This window comes from Rhinoderma darwinii, unplaced genomic scaffold, assembly GCF_050947455.1.
Source record: "Rhinoderma darwinii isolate aRhiDar2 unplaced genomic scaffold, aRhiDar2.hap1 Scaffold_3429, whole genome shotgun sequence".
Classification (NCBI taxonomy): Eukaryota; Metazoa; Chordata; class Amphibia; order Anura; family Rhinodermatidae; genus Rhinoderma; species Rhinoderma darwinii.
In genome coordinates this window covers 96,170-123,635 of record NW_027463437.1, presented here as the reverse complement: position 1 = coordinate 123,635, position 27,466 = coordinate 96,170, and the positions used below count along the sequence as shown (strand labels likewise).

The 27,466-nt window shown below is 48.2% G+C and overlaps 1 protein-coding gene across 1 annotated transcript in view; it reads left to right on the top strand.

The window, feature by feature from the left end:
• Positions 1-27,466, top strand: part of ELMO3 (engulfment and cell motility 3) — a 139,225-nt gene that overhangs the window by 46,292 nt on the left and 65,467 nt on the right. Inside the window, exon 5 of the mRNA XM_075848305.1 lies at positions 53-103. Within this exon, the coding sequence (XP_075704420.1) occupies positions 53-103 (51 nt within the window). The remainder of the gene's footprint in view (positions 1-52; positions 104-27,466) is intronic.

Sequence of the window (27,466 nt, the reverse complement as noted above, 5' to 3'; positions counted from 1 at the left end):
ACTGGACTGAGTTTAGAAGCTATTAAAGAATTATTCACTTCTCTTTATACAGAACAGGATGGAAATAAAGAATGGAAGCATCCTAAAACTGACCACGTCTCCGGTGAGATAAAACGCCACACTGTGACCGCAAGGTAACATGATCACACTACACCACACAGGAGAACTGACAGCTCCTCTATACTACACCACACAGGAGAGCTGACAGATCCTCTATACTGCACCACACAGGAGAGCCGACAGCTCCTCTATACTACACCACACAGGAGAGCTGACAGCTCCTCTACACTACACCACACAGGAGAGCTGACAGATCCTCTATACTACACCACACAGGAGAACTGAAAGCTCCTCTATACTACACCACACAGGAGAACTGACAGCTCCTCCACACTACACCACACAGGAGATCTGACAGCTCCTCTACACTACACCACACAGGAGAACTGACAGCTCCTCTATACTACACCACACAGGAGAGCTGACAGCTCCTCTACACTACACCACACAGGAGAACTGACAGCTCCTCTATACTATACCACACAGGAGAGCTTACAGATCCTCTATACTACACCACACAGGAGAACTGACAGATCCTCTACACTACACCACACAGGAGAGCTGACAGATCCTCTATACTGCACCACACAGGAGAGCCGACAGCTCCTCTATACTACACCACACAGGAGAGCTGACAGCTCCTCTACACTACAAGACACAGGAGAACTGACAGCTCCTCTATACTACACCACACAGGAGAACTGACAGCTCCTCCACACTACACCACACAGGAGAACTGACAGCTCCTCTACACTACACCACACAGGAGAACTGACAGATCCTCTATACTACACCACACAGGAGAACTGACAGCTCCTCTATACTACACCACACAGGAGAACTGACAGATCCTCTATACTACACCACACAGGAGAGCTGCCAGCTCCTCTATACTACACCACAAAGGAGAGCCGACAGATCCTCTATACTACATCACACAGGAGAACTGACAGATCCTCTATACTACATCACACAGGAGAACTGAAAGATCCTCTATATTACACCACACAGGAGAACTGACAGCTCCTCTATACTACACCACACAGGAGAGCTGACAGATCCTCTATACTACATCACACAGGAGAGCTGACAGCTCCTCTATACTACACCACACAGGAGATCTGACAGCTCCTCTATACTACACCACACAGGAGAACTGACAGATCCTCTATACTACACCACACAGGAGAACTGACAGATCCTCTATACCACACCACACAGGAGAACTGACCGCTCCTCTATACTACACCAAACAGGAGAGCTGACACCTCCTCTATACTACACCACACAGGAGAGCTGACAGCTCCGCTATACTACACCACACAGAAGAGCTGACAGCTCCTCTATACTACACCACACAGGAGAACTGACAGATCCTCTATACTACACCACACAGGAGAACTGACATATCCTCCATACTACAGCACACAGGAGAACTGACAGATCCTCTATACTACACCACACAGGAGAACTGACAGATCCTCTATACTACACCACACAGGAGAACTGACCGCTCCTCTATACTACACCACACAGGAGAGCTGACACCTCCTCTATACTACACCACACAGGAGAGCTGACAGATCCTCTATACTACACCACACAGGAGAGCTGACAGCTCCTCTATACTACATCACACAGGAGAACCGACAGCTCCTCTATACTACACCACACAGGAGAGCCGACAGATCCTCTATGCTACATCACACAGGAGAACTGACAGATCCTCTATACTACATCACACAGGAGAACTGACAGATCCTCTATACTACACCACACAGGAGAACTGACAGCTCCTCTATACTACACCACACAGGAGAGCTGACAGATCCTCTATACTACATCACAAAGGAGAGCTGACAGCTCCTCTATACTACACCACACAGGAGATCTGACAGCTCCACTATACTACACCACACAGGAGAACTGACAGATCCTCTATACTACACCACACAGGAGAACTGACAGATCCTCTATACCACACCACACAGGAGAGCTGACAGCTCCTCTATACTACATCACACAGGAGAACCGACAGCTCCTCTATACTACACCACACAGGAGAGCCGACAGATCCTCTATACTACATCACACAGGAGAACTGACAGATCCTCTATACTACATCACACAGGAGAGCTGACAGATCCTCTATACTACACCACACAGGAGAACTGACAGATCCTCTATACTACACCACACAGGAGAGCTGACAGATCCTCTATACTACATCACACAGGAGAGCTGACAGCTCCTCTATACTACACCACACAGGAGATCTGACAGCTCCTCTATACTACACCACACAGGAGAACTGACAGATCCTCTATACTACACCACACAGAAGAGCTGACAGCTCCTCTATACTACACCACACAGGAGAACTGACAGATCCTCTATACTACACCACACAGGAGAGCTGACAGCTCCTCTATACTACACCACACAGGAGAGCTGACAGATCCTCTATACTACATCACACAGGAGAGCTGACAGATCCTCTATACTACACCACACAGGAGAACTGACATCTCCTCCATACTACACCACACAGGAGAACTGACAGATCCTCTATACTACACCACACCACACAGGAGAACTGACAGATCCTCTATACTACACCACACAGGAGAACTGACCGCTCCTCTATACTACACCACACAGGAGAGCTGACACCTCCTCTATACTACACCACAAAGGAGAGCTGACAGATCCTCTATACTACATCACAAAGGAGAGCTGACAGCTCCTCTATACTACACCACACAGAAGATCTGACAGCTCCTCTATACTACACCACACAGGAGAACTGACAGATCCTCTATACTACACCACACAGGGGAACTGACAGATCCTCTATACCACACCACACAGGAGAGCTGACAGCTCCTCTATACTACATCACACAGGAGAACCGACAGCTCCTCTATACTACACCACACAGGAGAGCCGACAGATCCTCTATACTACATCACACAGGAGAACTGATAGATCCTCTATACTACATCACACAGGAGAGCTGACAGATCCTCTATACTACACCACACAGGACAACTGACAGCTCCTCTATACTACACTACACAGGGGAGCTGACAGATCCTCTATACTACATCACACAGGAAAACTGACAGATCCTCTATACTACACCACACAGGAGAACTGACAGATCCTCTATACCACACCACACAGGAGAGCTGACAGCTCCTCTATACTACACCACACAGAAGAGCTGACAGCTCCTCTATACTACACCACACAGGAGAACTGACAGATCCTCTATACTACACCACACAGGAGAGGTGACAGCTCCTCTATACTACACCACACAGGAGAGCTGGCAGATCCTCTATACTACATCACACAGGAGAGCTGACATATCCTCTATACTACACGACACAGGAGAACTGACATCTCCTCCATATTACACCACACAGGAGAACTGACAGATCCTCTATACTACACCACACCACACAGGAGAACTGACAGATCCTCTATACTACACCACACAGGAGAACTGACTGCTCCTCTATACTACACCACACAGGAGAGCTGACACCTCCTCTATACTGCACCACACAGGAGAGCTGACAGATCCTCTATACTACACCACACAGGAGAGCTGACAGCACCTCTATACTACATCACCCAGGAGAACCGACAGCTCCTCTATACTACACCACACAGGAGAACTGACATCTCCTCCATACTACACCACACAGGAGAACTGACAGATCCTCTATACTACACCACACAGGAGAACTGACATCTCCTCCATACTACACCACACAGGAGAACTGACAGATCCTCTATACTACACCACACAGGAGAACTGATCGCTCCTCTTTTCTACACCACAAAGGAGAGCTGACACCTCCTCTATACAACACCACACAGGAGAACTGACAGATCCTCTATACTACACCACACAGGAGAACTGACCGCTCCTCCATACTACACCTCACAGGAGAACTGACAGATCCTCTATACTACACCACACTGGAGAGCCTACAGATCCTCTATACTACATCACACAGTAGAACTGACAGATCCTCTATACTACATCACACAGGAGAGCTGACAGATCCTCTATACTACACCACACAGGAGAACTGACAGCTCCTCTATACTACACCACACAGGAGAGCTCACAGATCCTCTATACTACACCACACAGGAGAGCTGACAGATCCTCTATACTACATCACACAGGAGAGCTGACAGCTCCTCTATACTACACCACACAGGAGATCTGACAGCTCCTCTATACTACACCACACAGGAGAACTGACAGATCCTCTATACTACACCACACAGGAGAACTGACAGATCCTCTATACCACACCACACAGGAGAACTGACCGCTCCTCTATACTACACCACACAGGAGAGCTGACACCTCCTCTATACTACACCACACAGGAGAGCTGACAGCTCCTCTATACTACACCACACAGGAGAACTGACAGATCCTCTATACTACACCACACAGGAGAGCTGACAGCTCCTCTATACTACACCACACAGGAGAGCTGACAGATCCTCTATACTACATCACACAGGAGAGCTGACAGATCCTCTATACTACACCACACAGGAGAACTGACATCTCCTCCATACTACACCACACAGGAGAACTGACAGATCCTCTATACTACACCACACCACACAGGAGAACTGACAGATCCTCTATACTACACCACACAGGAGAACTGACAGATCCTCTATACCACACCACACAGGAGAACTGACAGATCCTCTATACTACACCACACAGGAGAGCTGACACCTCCTCTATACTACACCACACAGGAGAGCTGACAGCTACTCTATACTACACCACACAGAAGAGCTGAAAGCTCCTCTATACTATACCACACAGGAGAACTGACGGATCCTCTATCCTATACCACACAGGAGAGCTGACAGCTCCTCTATACTACACCACACAGGAGAGCTGACAGATCATCTATACTACATCACACAGGAGAGCTGACAGATCCTCTATACTACACCACAAAGGAGAACTGACATCTCCTCCATACTACACCACACAGGAGAACTGACAGATCCTCTATACTACACCACACCACACAGGAGAATGGACAGATCCTCTATACTACACCACACAGGAGAACTGACCGCTCCTCTATACTACACCACACAGGAGAGCTGACACCTCCTCTATACTACACCACACAGGAGAGCTGACAGATCCTCTATACTACACCACACAGGAGAGCTGACAGCTCCTCTATACTACATCACACAGGAGAACCGACAGCTCCTCTATACTACACCACACAGGAGAACTGACAGATCCTCTATACTACACCACACAGGAGAGCTGACAGATCCTCTATACTACATCACACAGGAGAACTGACAGATCCTCTATACTACATCACACAGGAGAGCTGACAGATCCTCTATACTACACCACACAGGAGAACTGACAGCTCCTCTATACTACACCACACAGGAGAGCTGACAGCTCCTCTATACTACACCACACAGGAGATCTGATAGCTACTTTATACTACACCAGACAGGAGAGCTGACACCTTCTCTATACTACACGACACAGGAGAGCTGACAGCTCCTCTATACTACACCACACAGAAGAGCTGACAGCTCCTCTATACTACACCACACAGGAGAACTGACAGATCCTCTATACTACACCACACAGGAGAGCTGACAGCTCCTCTATACTACACCACACAGGAGAGCTGACAGATCCTCTATACTACATCACACAGGAGAGCTGAAAGATCCTCTATACTACACCACACAGGAGACCTGACATCTCCTCCATACTACACCACACAGGAAAACTGACAGATCCTCTATACTACACCACACCACACAGGAGAACTGACAGATCCTCTATACTACACCACACAGGAGAACTGACCGCTCCTTTATACTACACCACACAGGAGAGCTGACACCTCCTCTATACTACATCACACAGGAGAGTTGACAGCTCCTCTATACTACACCACACAGGAGATCTGACAGCTCCTCTATACTACACCACACAGGAGAGCTGACAGCTCCTCTATACTACACCACACAGGAGAGCTGACAGATCCTCTATACTACATCACACAGGAGAGCTGAAAGATCCTCTATACTACACCACACAGGAGACCTGACATCTCCTCCATACTACACCACACAGGAAAACTGACAGATCCTCTATACTACACCACACCACACAGGAGAACTGACAGATCCTCTATACTACACCACACAGGAGAACTGACTGCTCCTTTATACTACACCACACAGGAGAGCTGACACCTCCTCTATACTACATCACACAGGAGAGCTGACAGCTCCTCTATACTACACCACACAGGAGATCTGACAGCTCCTCTATACTACACCACACAGGAGAACTGACAGATCCTCTATACTACACCACACAGGAGAACTGACAGATCCTCTATACCACACCACACAGGAGAACTGACCGCTCCTCTATACTACACCAAACGGGAGAGCTGACACCTCCTCTATACTACACCACACAGGAGAGCTGACAGCTCCGCTATACTACACCACACAGAAGAGCTGACAGCTCCTCTATACTACACCACACAGGAGAACTGACAGATCCTCTATACTACACCACACAGGAGAACTGACATATCCTCCATACTACAGCACACAGGAGAACTGACAGATCCTCTATACTACACCACACAGGAGAACTGACAGATCCTCTATACTACACCACACAGGAGAACTGACCGCTCCTCTATACTACACCACACAGGAGAGCTGACACCTCCTCTATACTACACCACACAGGAGAGCTCACAGATCCTCTATACTACACCACACAGGAGAGCTGACAGATCCTCTATACTACATCACACAGGAGAGCTGACAGCTCCTCTATACTACACCACACAGGAGATCTGACAGCTCCTCTATACTACACCACACAGGAGAACTGACAGATCCTCTATACTACACCACACAGGAGAACTGACAGATCCTCTATACCACACCACACAGGAGAACTGACCGCTCCTCTATACTACACCACACAGGAGAGCTGACAGCTCCTCTATACTACACCACACAGAAGAGCTGACAGCTCCTCTATACTACACCACACAGGAGAACTGACAGATCCTCTATACTACACCACACAGGAGAGCTGACAGCTCCTCTATACTACACCACACAGGAGAGCTGACAGATCCTCTATACTACATCACACAGGAGAGCTGACAGATCCTCTATACTACACCACACAGGAGAACTGACATCTCCTCCATACTACACCACACAGGAGAACTGACAGATCCTCTATACTACACCACACCACACAGGAGAACTGACAGATCCTCTATACTACACCACACAGGAGAACTGACAGATCCTCTATACCACACCACACAGGAGAACTGACCGCTCCTCTATACTACACCACACAGGAGAGCTGACACCTCCTCTATACTACACCACACAGGAGAGCTGACAGCTACTCTATACTACACCACACAGAAGAGCTGAAAGCTCCTCTATACTATACCACACAGAAGAACTGACAGATCCTCTATCCTATACCACACAGGAGAGCTGACAGCTCCTCTATACTACACCACACAGGAGAGCTGACAGATCATCTATACTACATCACACAGGAGAGCTGACAGATCCTCTATACTACACCACACAGGAGAACTGACATCTCCTCCATACTACACCACACAGGAGAACTGACAGATCCTCTATACTACACCACACCACACAGGAGAACTGACAGATCCTCTATACTACACCACACAGGAGAACTGACCGCTCCTCTATACTACACCACACAGGAGAGCTGACACCTCCTCTATACTACACCACACAGGAGAGCTGACAGATCCTCTATACTACACCACACAGGAGAGCTGACAGCTCCTCTATACTACATCACACAGGAGAACCGACAGCTCCTCTATACTACACCACACAGGAGAGCCGACAGATCCTCTATGCTACATCACACAGGAGAACTGACAGATCCTCTATACTACATCACACAGGAGAACTGACAGATCCTCTATACTACACCACACAGGAGAACTGACAGCTCCTCTATACTACACCACACAGGAGAGCTGACAGATCCTCTATACTACATCACAAAGGAGAGCTGACAGCTCCTCTATACTACACCACACAGGAGATCTGACAGCTCCACTATACTACACCACACAGGAGAACTGACAGATCCTCTATACTACACCACACAGGAGAACTGACAGATCCTCTATACCACACCACACAGGAGAGCTGACAGCTCCTCTATACTACATCACACAGGAGAACCGACAGCTCCTCTATACTACACCACACAGGAGAGCCGACAGATCCTCTATACTACATCACACAGGAGAACTGACAGATCCTCTATACTACATCACACAGGAGAGCTGACAGATCCTCTATACTACACCACACAGGAGAACTGACAGATCCTCTATACTACACCACACAGGAGAGCTGACAGATCCTCTATACTACATCACACAGGAGAGCTGACAGCTCCTCTATACTACACCACACAGGAGATCTGACAGCTCCTCTATACTACACCACACAGGAGAACTGACAGATCCTCTATACTACACCACACAGAAGAGCTGACAGCTCCTCTATACTACACCACACAGGAGAACTGACAGATCCTCTATACTACACCACACAGGAGAGCTGACAGCTCCTCTATACTACACCACACAGGAGAGCTGACAGATCCTCTATACTACATCACACAGGAGAGCTGACAGATCCTCTATACTACACCACACAGGAGAACTGACATCTCCTCCATACTACACCACACAGGAGAACTGACAGATCCTCTATACTACACCACACCACACAGGAGAACTGACAGATCCTCTATACTACACCACACAGGAGAACTGACCGCTCCTCTATACTACACCACACAGGAGAGCTGACACCTCCTCTATACTACACCACACAGGAGAGCTGACAGATCCTCTATACTACATCACAAAGGAGAGCTGACAGCTCCTCTATACTACACCACACAGAAGATCTGACAGCTCCTCTATACTACACCACACAGGAGAACTGACAGATCCTCTATACTACACCACACAGGGGAACTGACAGATCCTCTATACCACACCACACAGGAGAGCTGACAGCTCCTCTATACTACATCACACAGGAGAACCGACAGCTCCTCTATACTACACCACACAGGAGAGCCGACAGATCCTCTATACTACATCACACAGGAGAACTGATAGATCCTCTATACTACATCACACAGGAGAGCTGACAGATCCTCTATACTACACCACACAGGACAACTGACAGCTCCTCTATACTACACTACACAGGAGAGCTGACAGATCCTCTATACTACATCACACAGGAAAACTGACAGATCCTCTATACTACACCACACAGGAGAACTGACAGATCCTCTATACCACACCACACAGGAGAGCTGACAGCTCCTCTATACTACACCACACAGAAGAGCTGACAGCTCCTCTATACTACACCACACAGGAGAACTGACAGATCCTCTATACTACACCACACAGGAGAGGTGACAGCTCCTCTATACTACACCACACAGGAGAGCTGGCAGATCCTCTATACTACATCACACAGGAGAGCTGACATATCCTCTATACTACACGACACAGGAGAACTGACATCTCCTCCATATTACACCACACAGGAGAACTGACAGATCCTCTATACTACACCACACCACACAGGAGAACTGACAGATCCTCTATACTACACCACACAGGAGAACTGACTGCTCCTCTATACTACACCACACAGGAGAGCTGACACCTCCTCTATACTACACCACACAGGAGAGCTGACAGATCCTCTATACTACACCACACAGGAGAGCTGACAGCACCTCTATACTACATCACCCAGGAGAACCGACAGCTCCTCTATACTACACCACACAGGAGAACTGACATCTCCTCCATACTACACCACACAGGAGAACTGACAGATCCTCTATACTACACCACACAGGAGAACTGACATCTCCTCCATACTACACCACACAGGAGAACTGACAGATCCTCTATACTACACCACACAGGAGAACTGACCGCTCCTCTTTTCTACACCACAAAGGAGAGCTGACACCTCCTCTATACAACACCACACAGGAGAACTGACAGATCCTCTATACTACACCACACAGGAGAACTGACCGCTCCTCCATACTACACCTCACAGGAGAACTGACAGATCCTCTATACTACACCACACTGGAGAGCCTACAGATCCTCTATACTACATCACACAGTAGAACTGACAGATCCTCTATACTACATCACACAGGAGAGCTGACAGATCCTCTATACTACACCACACAGGAGAACTGACAGCTCCTCTATACTACACCACACAGGAGAGCTCACAGATCCTCTATACTACACCACACAGGAGAGCTGACAGATCCTCTATACTACATCACACAGGAGAGCTGACAGCTCCTCTATACTACACCACACAGGAGATCTGACAGCTCCTCTATACTACACCACACAGGAGAACTGACAGATCCTCTATACTACACCACACAGGAGAACTGACAGATCCTCTATACCACACCACACAGGAGAACTGACCGCTCCTCTATACTACACCACACAGGAGAGCTGACACCTCCTCTATACTACACCACACAGGAGAGCTGACAGCTCCTCTATACTACACCACACAGGAGAACTGACAGATCCTCTATACTACACCACACAGGAGAGCTGACAGCTCCTCTATACTACACCACACAGGAGAGCTGACAGATCCTCTATACTACATCACACAGGAGAGCTGACAGATCCTCTATACTACACCACACAGGAGAACTGACATCTCCTCCATACTACACCACACAGGAGAACTGACAGATCCTCTATACTACACCACACCACACAGGAGAACTGACAGATCCTCTATACTACACCACACAGGAGAACTGACAGATCCTCTATACCACACCACACAGGAGAACTGACCGCTCCTCTATACTACACCACACAGGAGAGCTGACACCTCCTCTATACTACACCACACAGGAGAGCTGACAGCTACTCTATACTACACCACACAGAAGAGCTGAAAGCTCCTCTATACTATACCACACAGGAGAACTGACGGATCCTCTATCCTATACCACACAGGAGAGCTGACAGCTCCTCTATACTACACCACACAGGAGAGCTGACAGATCATCTATACTACATCACACAGGAGAGCTGACAGATCCTCTATACTACACCACAAAGGAGAACTGACATCTCCTCCATACTACACCACACAGGAGAACTGACAGATCCTCTATACTACACCACACCACACAGGAGAATGGACAGATCCTCTATACTACACCACACAGGAGAACTGACCGCTCCTCTATACTACACCACACAGGAGAGCTGACACCTCCTCTATACTACACCACACAGGAGAGCTGACAGATCCTCTATACTACACCACACAGGAGAGCTGACAGCTCCTCTATACTACATCACACAGGAGAACCGACAGCTCCTCTATACTACACCACACAGGAGAACTGACAGATCCTCTATACTACACCACACAGGAGAGCTGACAGATCCTCTATACTACATCACACAGGAGAACTGACAGATCCTCTATACTACATCACACAGGAGAGCTGACAGATCCTCTATACTACACCACACAGGAGAACTGACAGCTCCTCTATACTACACCACACAGGAGAGCTGACAGCTCCTCTATACTACACCACACAGGAGATCTGACAGCTACTTTATACTACACCAGACAGGAGAGCTGACACCTTCTCTATACTACACGACACAGGAGAGCTGACAGCTCCTCTATACTACACCACACAGAAGAGCTGACAGCTCCTCTATACTACACCACACAGGAGAACTGACAGATCCTCTATACTACACCACACAGGAGAGCTGACAGCTCCTCTATACTACACCACACAGGAGAGCTGACAGATCCTCTATACTACATCACACAGGAGAGCTGAAAGATCCTCTATACTACACCACACAGGAGACCTGACATCTCCTCCATACTACACCACACAGGAAAACTGACAGATCCTCTATACTACACCACACCACACAGGAGAACTGACAGATCCTCTATACTACACCACACAGGAGAACTGACCGCTCCTTTATACTACACCACACAGGAGAGCTGACACCTCCTCTATACTACATCACACAGGAGAGTTGACAGCTCCTCTATACTACACCACACAGGAGATCTGACAGCTCCTCTATACTACACCACACAGGAGAGCTGACAGCTCCTCTATACTACACCACACAGGAGAGCTGACAGATCCTCTATACTACATCACACAGGAGAGCTGAAAGATCCTCTATACTACACCACACAGGAGACCTGACATCTCCTCCATACTACACCACACAGGAAAACTGACAGATCCTCTATACTACACCACACCACACAGGAGAACTGACAGATCCTCTATACTACACCACACAGGAGAACTGACCGCTCCTTTATACTACACCACACAGGAGAGCTGACACCTCCTCTATACTACATCACACAGGAGAGCTGACAGCTCCTCTATACTACACCACACAGGAGATCTGACAGCTCCTCTATACTACACCACACAGGAGAACTGACAGATCCTCTATACTACACCACACAGGAGAACTGACAGATCCTCTATACCACACCACACAGGAGAACTGACCGCTCCTCTATACTACACCAAACGGGAGAGCTGACACCTCCTCTATACTACACCACACAGGAGAGCTGACAGCTCCGCTATACTACACCACACAGAAGAGCTGACAGCTCCTCTATACTACACCACACAGGAGAACTGACAGATCCTCTATACTACACCACACAGGAGAACTGACATATCCTCCATACTACAGCACACAGGAGAACTGACAGATCCTCTATACTACACCACACAGGAGAACTGACAGATCCTCTATACTACACCACACAGGAGAACTGACCGCTCCTCTATACTACACCACACAGGAGAGCTGACACCTCCTCTATACTACACCACACAGGAGAGCTCACAGATCCTCTATACTACACCACACAGGAGAGCTGACAGATCCTCTATACTACATCACACAGGAGAGCTGACAGCTCCTCTATACTACACCACACAGGAGATCTGACAGCTCCTCTATACTACACCACACAGGAGAACTGACAGATCCTCTATACTACACCACACAGGAGAACTGACAGATCCTCTATACCACACCACACAGGAGAACTGACCGCTCCTCTATACTACACCACACAGGAGAGCTGACAGCTCCTCTATACTACACCACACAGAAGAGCTGACAGCTCCTCTATACTACACCACACAGGAGAACTGACAGATCCTCTATACTACACCACACAGGAGAGCTGACAGCTCCTCTATACTACACCACACAGGAGAGCTGACAGATCCTCTATACTACATCACACAGGAGAGCTGACAGATCCTCTATACTACACCACACAGGAGAACTGACATCTCCTCCATACTACACCACACAGGAGAACTGACAGATCCTCTATACTACACCACACCACACAGGAGAACTGACAGATCCTCTATACTACACCACACAGGAGAACTGACAGATCCTCTATACCACACCACACAGGAGAACTGACCGCTCCTCTATACTACACCACACAGGAGAGCTGACACCTCCTCTATACTACACCACACAGGAGAGCTGACAGCTACTCTATACTACACCACACAGAAGAGCTGAAAGCTCCTCTATACTATACCACACAGAAGAACTGACAGATCCTCTATCCTATACCACACAGGAGAGCTGACAGCTCCTCTATACTACACCACACAGGAGAGCTGACAGATCATCTATACTACATCACACAGGAGAGCTGACAGATCCTCTATACTACACCACACAGGAGAACTGACATCTCCTCCATACTACACCACACAGGAGAACTGACAGATCCTCTATACTACACCACACCACACAGGAGAACTGACAGATCCTCTATACTACACCACACAGGAGAACTGACCGCTCCTCTATACTACACCACACAGGAGAGCTGACACCTCCTCTATACTACACCACACAGGAGAGCTGACAGATCCTCTATACTACACCACACAGGAGAGCTGACAGCTCCTCTATACTACATCACACAGGAGAACCGACAGCTCCTCTATACTACACCACACAGGAGAACTGACAGATCCTCTATACTACACCACACAGGAGAGCTGACAGATCCTCTATACTACATCACACAGGAGAACTGACAGATCCTCTATACTACATCACACAGGAGAGCTGACAGATCCTCTATACTACACCACACAGGAGAACTGACAGCTCCTCTATACTACACCACACAGGAGAGCTGACAGCTCCTCTATACTACACCACACAGGAGATCTGACAGCTACTTTATACTACACCAGACAGGAGAACTGACAGATCCTCTATACTACACCACACAGGAGAACTGACAGATCCTCTATACCACACCACACAGGAGAACTGACCGCTCCTCTATACTACACCACACAGGAGAGCTGACACCTCCTCTATACTACACCACACAGGAGAGCTGACAGCTCCTCTATACTACACCACACAGAAGAGCTGACAGCTCCTCTATACTACACCACACAGGAGAACTGACAGATCCTCTATACTACACCACACAGGAGAGCTGACAGCTCCTCTATACTACACCACACAGGAGAGCTGACAGATCCTCTATACTACATCACACAGGAGAGCTGAAAGATCCTCTATACTACACCACACAGGAGACCTGACATCTCCTCCATACTACACCACACAGGAAAACTGACAGATCCTCTATACTACACCACACCACACAGGAGAACTGACAGATCCTCTATACTACACCACACAGGAGAACTGACCGCTCCTTTATACTACACCACACAGGAGAGCTGACACCTCCTCTATACTACATCACACAGGAGAGCTGACAGCTCCTCTATACTACACCACACAGGAGATCTGACAGCTCCTCTATACTACACCACACAGGAGAACTGACAGATCCTCTATACTACACCACACTGGAGAACTGACAGATCCTCTATACCACACCACACAGGAGAACTGACCGCTCCTCTATACTACACCAAACAGGAGAGCTGACACCTCCTCTATACTACACCACACAGGAGAGCTGACAGCTCCGCTATACTACACCACACAGAAGAGCTGACAGCTCCTCTATACTACACCACACAGGAGAACTGACCGCTCCTCTATACTACACCACACAGGAGAGCTGACACCTCCTCTATACTACACCACACAGGAGAGCTGACAGGATCCTCTATACTACACCACACAGGAGAGCTGACAGCTCCTCTATACTACATCACACAGGAGAACCGACAGCTCCTCTATACTACACCACACAGGAGAGCCGACAGATCCTCTATACTACATCACACAGGAGAACTGACAGATCCTCTATACTACATCACACAGGAGAACTGACAGATCCTCTATACTACTCCACACAGGAGAACTGACAGCTCCTCTATACTACACCACACAGGAGAGCTGACACCTCCTCTATACTACACCACACAGGAGAGCTGACAGATCCTCTATACTACACCACACAGGAGAGCTGACAGCTCCTCCTTACTACATCACACAGGAGAACCGACAGCTCCTCTATGCTACACCACACAGGAGAGCCGACAGATCCTCTATACTACATCACACAGGAGAGCTGACAGATCCTCTGTACTACACCACACAGGAGAACTGACGGCTCCTCTATACTACACCACACAGGAGAGCTGACAGATCCTCTATACTACACCACACAGGAGAGCTGACAGCTCCTCTATACTACATCACACAGGAGAACCGACAGCTCCTCTATACTACACCACACAGGAGAACTGACAGATCCTCTATACTACACCACACAGGAGAGCTGACAGATCCTCTATACTACATCACACAGGAGAACTGACAGATCCTCTATACTACATCACACAGGAGAGCTGACAGATCCTCTATACTACACCACACAGGAGAACTGACAGCTCCTCTATACTACACCACACAGGAGAGCTGACAGCTCCTCTATACTACACCACACAGGAGATCTGACAGCTACTTTATACTACACCAGACAGGAGAACTGACAGATCCTCTATACTACACCACACAGGAGAACTGACAGATCCTCTATACCACACCACACAGGAGAACTGACCGCTCCTCTATACTACACCACACAGGAGAGCTGACACCTCCTCTATACTACACCACACAGGAGAGCTGACAGCTCCTCTATACTACACCACACAGAAGAGCTGACAGCTCCTCTATACTACACCACACAGGAGAACTGACAGATCCTCTATACTACACCACACAGGAGAGCTGACAGCTCCTCTATACTACACCACACAGGAGAGCTGACAGATCCTCTATACTACATCACACAGGAGAGCTGAAAGATCCTCTATACTACACCACACAGGAGACCTGACATCTCCTCCATACTACACCACACAGGAAAACTGACAGATCCTCTATACTACACCACACCACACAGGAGAACTGACAGATCCTCTATACTACACCACACAGGAGAACTGACCGCTCCTTTATACTACACCACACAGGAGAGCTGACACCTCCTCTATACTACATCACACAGGAGAGCTGACAGCTCCTCTATACTACACCACACAGGAGATCTGACAGCTCCTCTATACTACACCACACAGGAGAACTGACAGATCCTCTATACTACACCACACTGGAGAACTGACAGATCCTCTATACCACACCACACAGGAGAACTGACCGCTCCTCTATACTACACCAAACAGGAGAGCTGACACCTCCTCTATACTACACCACACAGGAGAGCTGACAGCTCCGCTATACTACACCACACAGAAGAGCTGACAGCTCCTCTATACTACACCACACAGGAGAACTGACCGCTCCTCTATACTACACCACACAGGAGAGCTGACACCTCCTCTATACTACACCACACAGGAGAGCTGACAGATCCTCTATACTACACCACACAGGAGAGCTGACAGCTCCTCTATACTACATCACACAGGAGAACCGACAGCTCCTCTATACTACACCACACAGGAGAGCCAACAGATCCTCTATACTACATCACACAGGAGAACTGACAGATCCTCTATACTACATCACACAGGAGAACTGACAGATCCTCTATACTACTCCACACAGGAGAACTGACAGCTCCTCTATACTACACCACACAGGAGAGCTGACACCTCCTCTATACTACACCACACAGGAGAGCTGACAGATCCTCTATACTACACCACACAGGAGAGCTGACAGCTCCTCCTTACTACATCACACAGGAGAACCGACAGCTCCTCTATGCTACACCACACAGGAGAGCCGACAGATCCTCTATACTACATCACACAGGAGAGCTGACAGATCCTCTGTACTACACCACACAGGAGAACTGACGGCTCCTCTATACTACACCACACAGGAGAGCTGACAGATCCTCTATACTACACCACACCACACAGGAGAATGGACAGATCCTCTATACTACACCACACAGGAGAACTGACCGCTCCTCTATACTACACCACACAGGAGAGCTGACACCTCCTCTATACTACACCACACAGGAGAGCTGACAGATCCTCTATACTACACCACACAGGAGAGCTGACAGCTCCTCTATACTACATCACACAGGAGAACCGACAGCTCCTCTATACTACACCACACAGGAGAACTGACAGATCCTCTATACTACACCACACAGGAGAGCTGACAGATCCTCTATACTACATCACACAGGAGAACTGACAGATCCTCTATACTACATCACACAGGAGAGCTGACAGATCCTCTATACTACACCACACAGGAGAACTGACAGCTCCTCTATACTACACCACACAGGAGAGCTGACAGCTCCTCTATACTACACCACACAGGAGATCTGACAGCTACTTTATACTACACCAGACAGGAGAGCTGACACCTTCTCTATACTACACGACACAGGAGAGCTGACAGCTCCTCTATACTACACCACACAGAAGAGCTGACAGCTCCTCTATACTACACCACACAGGAGAACTGACAGATCCTCTATACTACACCACACAGGAGAGCTGACAGCTCCTCTATACTACACCACACAGGAGAGCTGACAGATCCTCTATACTACATCACACAGGAGAGCTGAAAGATCCTCTATACTACACCACACAGGAGACCTGACATCTCCTCCATACTACACCACACAGGAAAACTGACAGATCCTCTATACTACACCACACCACACAGGAGAACTGACAGATCCTCTATACTACACCACACAGGAGAACTGACCGCTCCTTTATACTACACCACACAGGAGAGCTGACACCTCCTCTATACTACATCACACAGGAGAGTTGACAGCTCCTCTATACTACACCACACAGGAGATCTGACAGCTCCTCTATACTACACCACACAGGAGAGCTGACAGCTCCTCTATACTACACCACACAGGAGAGCTGACAGATCCTCTATACTACATCACACAGGAGAGCTGAAAGATCCTCTATACTACACCACACAGGAGACCTGACATCTCCTCCATACTACACCACACAGGAAAACTGACAGATCCTCTATACTACACCACACCACACAGGAGAACTGACAGATCCTCTATACTACACCACACAGGAGAACTGACCGCTCCTTTATACTACACCACACAGGAGAGCTGACACCTCCTCTATACTACATCACACAGGAGAGCTGACAGCTCCTCTATACTACACCACACAGGAGATCTGACAGCTCCTCTATACTACACCACACAGGAGAACTGACAGATCCTCTATACTACACCACACAGGAGAACTGACAGATCCTCTATACCACACCACACAGGAGAACTGACCGCTCCTCTATACTACACCAAACGGGAGAGCTGACACCTCCTCTATACTACACCACACAGGAGAGCTGACAGCTCCGCTATACTACACCACACAGAAGAGCTGACAGCTCCTCTATACTACACCACACAGGAGAACTGACAGATCCTCTATACTACACCACACAGGAGAACTGACATATCCTCCATACTACAGCACAGAGGAGAACTGACAGATCCTCTATACTACACCACACAGGAGAACTGACAGATCCTCTATACTACACCACACAGGAGAACTGACCGCTCCTCTATACTACACCACACAGGAGAGCTGACACCTCCTCTATACTACACCACACAGGAGAGCTCACAGATCCTCTATACTACACCACACAGGAGAGCTGACAGATCCTCTATACTACATCACACAGGAGAGCTGACAGCTCCTCTATACTACACCACACAGGAGATCTGACAGCTCCTCTATACTACACCACACAGGAGAACTGACAGATCCTCTATACTACACCACACAGGAGAACTGACAGATCCTCTATACCACACCACACAGGAGAACTGACCGCTCCTCTATACTACACCACACAGGAGAGCTGACAGCTCCTCTATACTACACCACACAGAAGAGCTGACAGCTCCTCTATACTACACCACACAGGAGAACTGACAGATCCTCTATACTACACCACACAGGAGAGCTGACAGCTCCTCTATACTACACCACACAGGAGAGCTGACAGATCCTCTATACTACATCACACAGGAGAGCTGACAGATCCTCTATACTACACCACACAGGAGAACTGACATCTCCTCCATACTACACCACACAGGAGAACTGACAGATCCTCTATACTACACCACACCACACAGGAGAACTGACAGATCCTCTATACTACACCACACAGGAGAACTGACAGATCCTCTATACCACACCACACAGGAGAACTGACCGCTCCTCTATACTACACCACACAGGAGAGCTGACACCTCCTCTATACTACACCACACAGGAGAGCTGACAGCTACTCTATACTACACCACACAGAAGAGCTGAAAGCTCCTCTATACTATACCACACAGAAGAACTGACAGATCCTCTATCCTATACCACACAGGAGAGCTGACAGCTCCTCTATACTACACCACACAGGAGAGCTGACAGATCATCTATACTACATCACACAGGAGAGCTGACAGATCCTCTATACTACACCACACAGGAGAACTGACATCTCCTCCATACTACACCACACAGGAGAACTGACAGATCCTCTATACTACACCACACCACACAGGAGAACTGACAGATCCTCTATACTACACCACACAGGAGAACTGACCGCTCCTCTATACTACACCACACAGGAGAGCTGACACCTCCTCTATACTACACCACACAGGAGAGCTGACAGATCCTCTATACTACACCACACAGGAGAGCTGACAGCTCCTCTATACTACATCACACAGGAGAACCGACAGCTCCTCTATACTACACCACACAGGAGAACTGACAGATCCTCTATACTACACCACACAGGAGAGCTGACAGATCCTCTATACTACATCACACAGGAGAACTGACAGATCCTCTATACTACATCACACAGGAGAGCTGACAGATCCTCTATACTACACCACACAGGAGAACTGACAGCTCCTCTATACTACACCACACAGGAGAGCTGACAGCTCCTCTATACTACACCACACAGGAGATCTGACAGCTACTTTATACTACACCAGACAGGAGAACTGACAGATCCTCTATACTACACCACACAGGAGAACTGACAGATCCTCTATACCACACCACACAGGAGAACTGACCGCTCCTCTATACTACACCACACAGGAGAGCTGACACCTCCTCTATACTACACCACACAGGAGAGCTGACAGCTCCTCTATACTACACCACACAGAAGAGCTGACAGCTCCTCTATACTACACCACACAGGAGAACTGACAGATCCTCTATACTACACCACACAGGAGAGCTGACAGCTCCTCTATACTACACCACACAGGAGAGCTGACAGATCCTCTATACTACATCACACAGGAGAGCTGAAAGATCCTCTATACTACACCACACAGGAGACCTGACATCTCCTCCATACTACACCACACAGGAAAACTGACAGATCCTCTATACTACACCACACCACACAGGAGAACTGACAGATCCTCTATACTACACCACACAGGAGAACTGACCGCTCCTTTATACTACACCACACAGGAGAGCTGACACCTCCTCTATACTACATCACACAGGAGAGCTGACAGCTCCTCTATACTACACCACACAGGAGATCTGACAGCTCCTCTATACTACACCACACAGGAGAACTGACAGATCCTCTATACTACACCACACTGGAGAACTGACAGATCCTCTATACCACACCACACAGGAGAACTGACCGCTCCTCTATACTACACCAAACAGGAGAGCTGACACCTCCTCTATACTACACCACACAGGAGAGCTGACAGCTCCGCTATACTACACCACACAGAAGAGCTGACAGCTCCTCTATACTACACCACACAGGAGAACTGACCGCTCCTCTATACTACACCACACAGGAGAGCTGACACCTCCTCTATACTACACCACACAGGAGAGCTGACAGATCCTCTATACTACACCACACAGGAGAGCTGACAGCTCCTCTATACTACATCACACAGGAGAACCGACAGCTCCTCTATACTACACCACACAGGAGAGCCGACAGATCCTCTATACTACATCACACAGGAGAACTGACAGATCCTCTATACTACATCACACAGGAGAACTGACAGATCCTCTATACTACTCCACACAGGAGAACTGACAGGTCCTCTATACTACACCACACAGGAGAGCTGACACCTCCTCTATACTACACCACACAGGAGAGCTGACAGATCCTCTATACTACACCACACAGGAGAGCTGACAGCTCCTCCTTACTACATCACACAGGAGAACCGACAGCTCCTCTATGCTACACCACACAGGAGAGCCGACAGATCCTCTATACTACATCACACAGGAGAGCTGACAGATCCTCTGTACTACACCACACAGGAGAACTGACGGCTCCTCTATACTACACCACACAGGAGAGCTGACAGATCCTCTATACTACATCACACAGGAGAGCTGACAGCTCCTCTATACTACACCACACAGGAGATCTGACAGCTCCTCTATACTACACCACACAGGAGAACTGACAGATCCTCTATACTACACCACACAGAAGAGCTGACAGCTCCTCTATACTACACCACACAGGAGAACTGACAGATCCTCTATACTACACCACACAGGAGAGCTGACAGCTCCTCTATACTACACCACACAGGAGAGCTGACAGATCCTCTATACTACATCACACAGGAGAGCTGACAGATCCTCTATACTACACCACACAGGAGAACTGACATCTCCTCCATACTACACCACACAGGAGAACTGACAGATCCTCTATACTACACCACACCACACAGGAGAAATGACAGATCCTCTATACTACACCACACAGGAGAACTGACCGCTCCTTTATACTACACCACACAGGAGAGCTGACACCTCCTCTATGCTACACCACACAGGAGAGCTGACAGATCCTCTATACTACATCACAAAGGAGAGCTGACAGCTCCTCTATACTACACCACACAGGAGATCTGACAGCTCCTCTATACTACACCACACAGGAGAACTGACAGATCCTCTATACTACACCACACAGGAGAACTGACAGATCCTCTATACCACACCACACAGGAGAGCTGACAGCTCCTCTATACTACATCACACAGGAGAACCGACAGCTCCTCTATACTACACCACACAGGAGAGCCGGCAGATCCTCTATACTACATCACACAGGAGAACTGATAGATCCTCTATACTACATCACACAGGAGAGCTGACAGATCCTCTATACTACACCACACAGGAGAACTGACAGCTCCTCTATACTACACCACACAGGAGAACTGACAGATCCTCTATACTACACCACACAGGAGAATTGACAGATCCTCTATACCACACCACACAGGAGAACTGACCGCTCCTCTATACTACACCACACAGGAGAGCTGACACCTCCTCTATACTACACCACACAGGAGAGCTGACAGCTCCTCTATACTACACCACAAAGAAGAGCTGACAGCTCCTCTATACTACACCACACAGGAGAACTGACAGATCCTCTATACTACACCACACAGGAGAGCTGACAGCTCCTCTATACTACACCACACAGGAGAGCTGACAGATCCTCTATACTACATCACACAGGAGAGCTGACAGATCCTCTATACTACACGACACAGGAGAACTGACATCTCCTCCATACTACACCACACAGGAGAACTCACAGATCCTCTATACTACACCACACAGGAGAACTGACAGATCATCTATACTACACCACACAGGAGAACTGACTGCTCCTCTATACTACACCACACAGGAGAGCTGACACCTCCTCTATACTACACCACACAGGAGAGCTGACAGATCCTCTATACTACACCACACAGGAGAGCTGACAGCTCCTCTATACTACATCACACAGGAGAACCGACAGCTCCTCTATACTACACCACACAGGAGAACTGACAGATCCTCTATACTACACCACACAGGAGAGCTGACAGCTCCTCTATACTACACCACACAGGAGAACTGACAGATCCTTTATACTACACCACACAGGAGAACTGACATCTCCTCCATACTACACCACACAGGAGAACTGACAGATCCTCTATACTACACCACACAGGAGAACTGACCGGTCCTCTTTTCTACACCACACAGGAGAGCTGACACCTCCTCTATACTACACCACACAGGAGAACTGACAGATCCTCTATACTACACCACACAGGAGAACTGACATCTCCTCCATACTACACCACACAGGAGAACTGACAGATCCTCTATACTACACCACACAGGAGAGCCGATAGATCCTCTATACTACATCACACAGTAGAACTGACAGATCCTCTATACTACATCACACAGGAGAGCTGACAGATCCTCTATACTACACCACACAGGAGAACTGACAGCTCCTCTATACTACACCACACAGGAGAGCTGACAGATCCTCTATACTACACCACACAGGAGAACTGACCGCTCCTCTATACTACACCACACAGGAGAGCTGACACCTCCTCTATACTACACCACACAGGAGAGCTGACAGATCCTCTATACTACACCACACAGGAGAGCTGACAGCTCCTCTATACTACATCACACAGGAGAACCGACAGCTCCTCTATACTACACCACACAGGAGAGCCGACAGATCCTCTATACTACATCACACAGGAGAACTGACAGATCCTCTATACTACATCACACAGGAGAACTGACAGATCCTCTATACTACTCCACACAGGAGAACTGACAGCTCCTCTATACTACACCACACAGGAGAGCTGACACCTCCTCTATACTACACCACACAGGAGAACTGACCGCTCCTCTATACTACACCACACAGGAGAGCTGACACCTCCTCTATACTACACCACACAGGAGAGCTGACAGATCCTCTATACTACACCACACAGGAGAGCTGACAGCTCCTCTATACTACATCACACAGGAGAACCGACAGCTCCTCTATACTACACCACACAGGAGAGCCGACAGATCCTCTATACTACATCACACAGGAGAACTGACAGATCCTCTATACTACATCACACAGGAGAACTGACAGATCCTCTATACTACTCCACACAGGAGAACTGACAGCTCCTCTATACTACACCACACAGGAGAGCTGACACCTCCTCTATACTACACCACACAGGAGAGCTGACAGATCCTCTATACTACACCACACAGGAGAGCTGACAGCTCCTCTATACTACATCACACAGGAGAACCGACAGCTCCTCTATACTACACCACACAGGAGAGCCGACAGATCCTCTATACTACATCACACAGGAGAACTGACAGATCCTCTATACTACATCACACAGGAGAGCTGACAGATCCTCTGTACTACACCACACAGGAGAACTGACGGCTCCTCTATACTACACCACACAGGAGAGCTGACAGATCCTCTATACTACATCACACAGGAGAGCTGACAGCTCCTCTATACTACACCACACAGGAGATCTGACAGCTCCTCTATACTACACCACACAGGAGAACTGACAGATCCTCTATACTACACCACACAGGAGAGCTGACAGCTCCTCTATACTACACCACACAGGAGAGCTGACAGATCCTCTATACTACATCACACAGGAGAGCTGACAGATCCTCTATACTACACCACACAGGAGAACTGACATCTCCTCCATACTACACCACACAGGAGAACTGACAGATCCTCTATACTACACCACACCACACAGGAGAAATGACAGATCCTCTATACTACACCACACAGGAGAACTGACCGCTCCTCTATACTACACCACACAGGAGAGCTGACACCTCCTCTATACTACACCACACAGGAGAGCTGACAGATCCTCTATACTACATCACAAAGGAGAGCTGACAGCTCCTCTATACTACACCACACAGGAGATCTGACAGCTCCTCTATACTACACCACACAGGAGAACTGACAGATCCTCTATACTACACCACAAAGGAGAACTGACAGATCCTCTATACCACACCACACAGGAGAGCTGACAGCTCCTCTATACTACATCACACAGGAGAACCGACAGCTCCTCTATACTACACCACACAGGAGAGCCGGCAGATCCTCTATACTACATCACACAGGAGAACTGATAGATCCTCTATACTACATCACACAGGAGAGCTGACAGATCCTCTATACTACACCACACAGGAGAACTGACAGCTCCTCTATACTACACCACACAGGAGAACTGACAGATCCTCTATACTACACCACACAGGAGAACTGACAGATCCTCTATACCACACCACACAGGAGAACTGACCGCTCCTCTATACTACACCACACAGGAGAGCTGACACCTCCTCTATACTACACCACACAGGAGAGCTGACAGCTCCTCTATACTACACCACACAGAAGAGCTGACAGCTCCTCTATACTACACCACACAGGAGAACTGACAGATCCTCTATACTACACCACACAGGAGAGCTGACAGCTCCTCTATACTACACCACACAGGAGAGCTGACAGATCCTCTATACTACATCACACAGGAGAGCTGACAGATCCTCTATACTACACGACACAGGAGAACTGACATCTCCTCCATACTACACCACACAGGAGAACTGACAGATCCTCTATACTACACCACACCACACAGGAGAACTGACGGATCCTCTATACTACACCACACAGGAGAACTGACTGCTCCTCTATACTACACCACACAGGAGAGCCGACACCTCCTCTATACTACACCACACAGGAGAGCTGACAGATCCTCTATACTACACCACACAGGAGAGCTGACAGCTCCTCTATACTACATCACACAGGAGAACCGACAGCTCCTCTATACTACACCACACAGGAGAACTGACAGATCCTCTATACTACACCACACAGGAGAGCTGACAGCTCCTCTATACTACACCACACAGGAGAACTGACAGATCATCTATACTACACCACACAGGAGAACTGACATCTCCTCCATACTACACCACACAGGAGAACTGACAGATCCTCTATACTACACCACACAGGAGAACTGACCGGTCCTCTTTTCTACACCACACAGGAGAGCTGACACCTCCTCTATACTACACCACACAGGAGAACTGACAGATCCTCTATACTACACCACACAGGAGAACTGACATCTCCTCCATACTACACCACACAGGAGAACTGACAGATCCTATATACTACACCACACAGGAGAGCCGACAGATCCTCTATACTACATCACACAGTAGAACTGACTGATCCTCTATACTACATCACACAGGAGAGCTGACAGATCCTCTATACTACACCACACAGGAGAACTGACAGCTCCTCTATACTACACCACACAGGAGAGCTGACAGATCCTCTATACTACATCACACAGGAGAGCTGACAGCTCCTCTATACTACACCACACAGGAGATCTGACAGCTCCTCTATACTACACCACAAAGGAGAACTGACAGATCCTCTATACTACACCACACAGGAGAACTGACAGCTCCTCTATACTATACCACACAGGAGAACTGACAGATCCTCTATCCTACACCACACAGGAGAGCTGACACCTCCTCTATACTACACCACACAGGAGAGCTGACAGCTCCTCTATACTACACCACACAGAAGAGCTGACAGCTCCTCTATACTACACCACACAGGAGAACTGA